Source organism: Bombina bombina, chromosome 1, assembly GCF_027579735.1.
Source record: "Bombina bombina isolate aBomBom1 chromosome 1, aBomBom1.pri, whole genome shotgun sequence".
Classification (NCBI taxonomy): domain Eukaryota; kingdom Metazoa; phylum Chordata; class Amphibia; order Anura; family Bombinatoridae; genus Bombina; species Bombina bombina.
Window position 1 is genome coordinate 1306370189 of NC_069499.1, and position 6000 is coordinate 1306376188.

Sequence of the window (6000 nt, forward strand, 5' to 3'; positions counted from 1 at the left end):
CTCGGGAAGAATCTCTTCTACCGATAAATATTCTGGAACTGAGAGCGATATTCAATGCTCTCAAGGCTTGGCCTCAGCTAGCAAGGGCCAAGTTCATACGGTTTCAATCAGACAACATGACAACTGTTGCGTACATCAACCATCAGGGGGGAACAAGGAGTTCCCTGGCGATGGAAGAAGTGACCAAAATCATTCAATGGGCGGAGTCTCACTCCTGCCACCTGTCTGCAATCCACATCCCAGGAGTGGAAAATTGGGAAGCGGAGTCAGACATTACATCCGGGGGAGTGGGAACTCCATCCGGAAATCTTTGCCCAAATCACTCAACTGTGGGGCATTCCAGACATGGATCTGATGGCCTCTCGTCAGAACTTCAAAGTTCCTTGCTACGGGTCCAGATCCAGGGATCCCAAGGCGGCTCTAGTGGATGCACTAGTAGCACCTTGGACCTTCAAACTAGCTTATGTATTCCCGCCGTTTCCTCTCATCCCCAGGCTGGTAGCCAGGATCAATCAGGAGAGGGCGTCGGTGATCTTGATAGCTCCTGCGTGGCCACGCAGGACTTGGTATGCAGATCTGGTGAATATGTCATCGGCTCCACCATGGAAGCTACCTTTGAGACGGGACCTTCTTGTTCAAGGTCCGTTCGAACATCCGAATCTGGTCTCACTCCAGCTGACTGCTTGGAGATTGAACGCTTGATCTTATCGAAGCGAGGGTTCTCAGATTCTGTTATCGATACTCTTGTTCAGGCCAGAAAGCCTGTAACTAGAAAGATTTACCACAAAATTTGGAAAAAATATATCTGTTGGTGTGAATCTAAAGGATTCCCTTGGGACAAGGTTAAGATTCCTAAGATTCTATCCTTCCTTCAAGAAGGATTGGAAAAAGGATTATCTGCAAGTTCCCTGAAGGGACAGATTTCTGCCTTGTCTGTGTTACTTCACAAAAAGCTGGCAGCTGTGCCAGATGTTCAAGCCTTTGTTCAGGCTCTGGTTAGAATCAAGCCTGTTTACAAACCTTTGACTCCTCCTTGGAGTCTCAACTTAGTTCTTTCAGTTCTTCAGGGGGTTCCGTTTGAACCCTTACATTCCGTTGATATTAAGTTATTATCTTGGAAAGTTTTGTTTTTGGTTGCAATTTCTTCTGCTAGAAGAGTTTCAGAATTATCTGCTCTGCAGTGTTCTCCTCCTTATCTGGTGTTCCATGCAGATAAGGTGGTTTTACGTACTAAACCTGGTTTTCTTCCAAAAGTTGTTTCTAACAAAAACATTAACCAGGAGATTATCGTACCTTCTCTGTGTCCGAAACCAGTTTCAAAGAAGGAACGTTTGTTGCACAATTTGGATGTTGTTCGCACTCTAAAATTCTATTTAGACGCTACAAAGGATTTTAGACAAACATCTTCCTTGTTTGTTGTTTATTCCGGTAAAAGGAGAGGTCAAAAAGCAACTTCTACCTCTCTCTCTTTTTGGATTAAAAGCATCATCAGATTGGCTTACGAGACTGCCGGACGGCAGCCTCCCGAAAGAATCACAGCTCATTCCACTAGGGCTGTGGCTTCCACATGGGCCTTCAAGAACGAGGCTTCTGTTGATCAGATATGTAGGGCAGCGACTTGGTCTTCACTGCACACTTTTACCAAATTTTACAAGTTTGATACTTTTGCTTCTTCTGAGGCTATTTTTGGGAGAAAGGTTTTGCAAGCCGTGGTGCCTTCCATCTAGGTGACCTGATTTGCTCCCTCCCATCATCCGTGTCCTAAAGCTTTGGTATTGGTTCCCACAAGTAAGGATGACGCCGTGGACCGGACACACCTATGTTGGAGAAAACAGAATTTATGTTTACCTGATAAATTACTTTCTCCAACGGTGTGTCCGGTCCACGGCCCGCCCTGGTTTTTTAATCAGGTCTGATAATTTATTTTCTTTAACTACAGTCACCACGGTATCATATGGTTTCTCCTATGCAAATATTCCTCCTTAACGTCGGTCGAATGACTGGGGTAGGCGGAGCCTAGGATGGATCATGTGACCAGCTTTGCTGGGCTCTTTGCCATTTCCTGTTGGGGAAGAGAATATCCCACAAGTAAGGATGACGCCGTGGACCGGACACACCGTTGGAGAAAGTAATTTATCAGGTAAACATAAATTCTGTTTTTGGGTGTGTATTATTTTCAGCAGGAATTGGCTGTCTTTATTTTATCCCTCCCTCTCTAGTGACTCTTGTGTGGAAAGATCCACATCTTGGGTATTCATTATCCCATACGTCACTAGCTCATGGACTCTTGTTAATTACATGAAAGAAAACATAATTTATGTAAGAACTTACCTGATAAATTCATTTCTTTCATATTAACAAGAGTCCATGAGGCCCACCCTTATTTGTGGTGGTTATGATTTTTTTGTATAAAGCACAATTATTCCAATTCCTTATTTTATATGCTAAGCACTTTTTTTCTTATCACCCCACTTCTTGGCTATTCGTTAAACTGATTTGTGGGTGTGGTGAGGGGTGTATTTATAGGCATTTTAAGGTTTGGGAAACTTTGCCCCTCCTGGTAGGAATGTATATCCCATACGTCACTAGCTCATGGACTCTTGTTAATATGAAAGAAATGAATTTATCAGGTAAGTTCTTACATAAATTATGTTTTTTCTCCTAACCGTCGGTCGAATGACTGGGGGGGCGGAGCCTGAGGGGAGCTATATGGACAGCTTTGCTGTGTGCTCTCTTTGCCACTTCTTGTAGGGATTGAGAATATCCCACAAGTAAGTATGAATCCGTGGACTGAATACACCTGTAAGAGAAAGTAATTTATCAGGTAAGCATAAATTCTGTTTTCTCCAGTTTGTGGAAGGTAATTGTTTGTTCCAGTAAGTACGAATCTTTGCTCTTCCTCTAGCTTCTGCTTGGCCGCACGAGGTGGTTGGCAATTCTGGTGCGTCCTCTTTGGGATGAACATTAGGTTTTTCCTCGGGGTGTTGTGGTTTAGCATGTCAACATTTTTACTGGAGATTTGCATGAAAAACCTTGGTTGGGTTTTTTGGTCAGACTTTTTCTTAAGGGCATTGCTCAGCACTTTCTGTGTAGTTATGCTGATAGTTTTCTCATTTTCCTCTTATCCAGATCTCCATTCATTCTCTGATTTGTATCAGACCTGTTCTCACACCTATCTCTCCTCCATGAATTTTGTCAGACCTGTCCTCACACCTATCTCTCCTCCATGGATTTTGTCAGACCTGTCCTCACACCTATCTCTCCTCCATGGATTTTGTCAGACCTGTCCTCACACCTATCTCTCCTCCATGGATTTTGTCAGACCTGTCCTCACACCTATCTCTGGTGGCTCCGGTTCTTGGGGCTTTATAGTGTCTTCCTTTCGATCCATTCCATTAATTGGTTCTGCAGTTTCTGACTCAGTTTGGTTGTTACAAGATTCTTTTCGTCTAGGAGAGTTGGTGAGCCTTTGGCCCATCCCACATTCTTCAGTATCTGTTGTTCAGTTACACATTGCAGGAAGTAGGCAGGGTGTTATATTGAAGAGGGGGACTGAGGGTGAGCAAGGGCTGGCATGTAATGGACTGTGAGCTAAAAGGTTAAGCAGGGCTGTGAGTAAAGAAGAAATGGTGAGAAGTTAAAGGGACATAAAAAACCCACTTTTTTTCTCGTGATTTGGAAAGGGCATGCAATTTTAAACAACTTAACAATTTACCTATATTATTTAATTTGCTTAATTATCTTGATATAATTTGTTGAAAAGCATATCTAAATAGGCTCAGTAGCTACTAATTGGTGGCTGCACATAGATGTGCTTTGCTATTTCTCAGTGCATCAGTATATCTCAGTGCATCTTGTCAGTTTTTCACAGCTAGACAGCACTAGTTCACGTGTGCCTTATAGATAACATTGTGCTCACTCCCGTGTAGTTGGCACTGATTGACTAAAATGCAAGTCTGTAAAAATAACTAAGATAAGGGGGCAGTCTACAGTGGCTTAGATACAAGGTAATCACAGAGGTAAAAAGCATATTAATATAACAGTGTTGGTTTTACAAAACTGGGGAGTGGGTAATAAAGGGACTATCTATCTTTTTAAACAAACATTTTCAAGTAGACTAACCTATTTGCAAAAATAAAAAATACTATTACAATTCTCCCCTAAAAGAGGCTAGGAACCCAGCTTCACACTACAATGTGACACTGCATCAGTTAATTGATATCTTTTCATCATTTGCTTCAACATGGGACACAAGGTAAACATATCTAAAAGGCTCTGATAGGATAAAGCAATACATTGTTTTACTAAATAGCAGTGCTTACTTTATGGTTATATACTATTCAAACACCCCTTTAATTTGCTTCATGACATTTTCTTCTTCAGTATGAAACTCAATTAAATTACCAATGTTATTCTATTCTAGGAGGAGCCCTGGGAGGATTACTAGGTGCTTGGATGGCTAGTGGACAATTCAAACCGATCCCTCAGATTTTATTGGAATTACCCCCTGTAGAACAGATGAAGCTCTGTGACGATGTGTACAACATTATCAGAAGTTTGGACTGGATAGATGCAACTCAGCTCATCATGTTGGTGATGGGAAATACCAGTTTACAGCAGCAGGTGGCAGCAGCGCTCATAAATTATGTGACTAAGGAGTTGCAAGCTGAGATACAGTATGGGGATTAACACTACACATCCTGGCCTTTTACTACACTAAACTGTTTGTATCCTATGGCTGTCATCGCAGGTTGGAGTAATTGCCCTGTTTTGAAAATTAGCCATCTTTGAAGATTTTACAAAAACAAAATAGAATGCTATCTAAATCACAAATTTACTGACAGTGAAGAGGTGTAACAGCTCTCATGATACATTTAGGCTGTGCCTGAATTAATGGCGTGCAGAAAAACCGTACAATTCTGAGTTAACTTGTGCAGTAAACTACACAACATTGTGAGTGTTTGAAACATGAACTTGTCATCTGATCGGATTAAAAAACAACATATTCTTAATAATACTGGAAATGATTTCTGTGATTCATAAAAAGTCTGTCTTGCTGTCAAACCGTAGGTGCCTTTTCAATAGTAAAGTCAGAAGGGAACTTTCATTGGTTTCGTTGGAACATGAAATTTAATTACAAAAAACCCTTTTCTTCTGTTATCCATTGTTTAAGAGTAAAAGTACTTATGTTTCATAGGCGCTCAGGATTGTGCATGAGTTTTTAGCATTCATTGTCAGCAGTGGTTTCAACAATGTATAACATCTTTACAAACATTGTACAGACACTGCTGCCATAGAGTTCTTAAGATTTGTGCACACTCCTGAGCTATGAACATATGAAGGTTCACAAAGCAAATTTTGATAATTGCAGAAAGCTGGATTTAAAAGCTGGATTTTTAAATTGCAGGCTCTGTCAAAACCATGAAAACTTAATTTTTACTGTTTTCCTAAAACTTTTGTTGAAGGAAAATGAAACCCAATTTTTGTCTTTCTTGATTTAGATAGAGCATGCAATTTTAAGCAATGTTCGAATTTACTCTATTATCAAATTTTATTTGTTCTTTTGGTATCTTTATTTGAAAAGGCAGGAATGTAAGCTTGCCCATTTTTTTTGTTCAGTAGCTGGGTAGCTCTTGCTGATTGGTTGCTAAATTTTGCCACCAATTGGCAAGCGCTACCCAGGGGCTGAACAAAAAAAATGGGCTGGCTCCTAAGCTTACATTCCTGTTAAAAAAAAAAAAAAAAAAGATAGCAAGAGAACAAAGAAAAAATAATAGGAGTAAATTAAAAAGTTGCTTAAAATTGCACGCTCTATCGGAATCATGAAAGAAAGAAAAAATGGTGTTTCATATCCCTTTAATATAGGGAAAAAACAGAATTTATGTTTACCTGATAAATTACTTTCTCCAACGGTGTGTCCGGTCCACGGCGTCATCCTTACTTGTGGGATATTCTCTTCCCCAACAGGAAATGGCAAAGAGCCCAGCAAAGCTGGTCACA

The 6000-nt window shown here is 40.6% G+C and overlaps 1 protein-coding gene across 1 annotated transcript in view; it reads left to right on the forward strand.

The window, feature by feature from the left end:
* The window catches only part of C1H19orf12 (chromosome 1 C19orf12 homolog), a 131053-nt gene extending 126036 nt beyond the window's left edge, over positions 1-5017 (forward strand). The window contains exon 3 of the mRNA XM_053701825.1: positions 4424-5017. Within this exon, the coding sequence (XP_053557800.1) occupies positions 4424-4689 (266 nt within the window). The 3' untranslated portion in view covers positions 4690-5017. The remainder of the gene's footprint in view (positions 1-4423) is intronic.
* Positions 5018-6000: the final 983 nt, after the last annotated feature.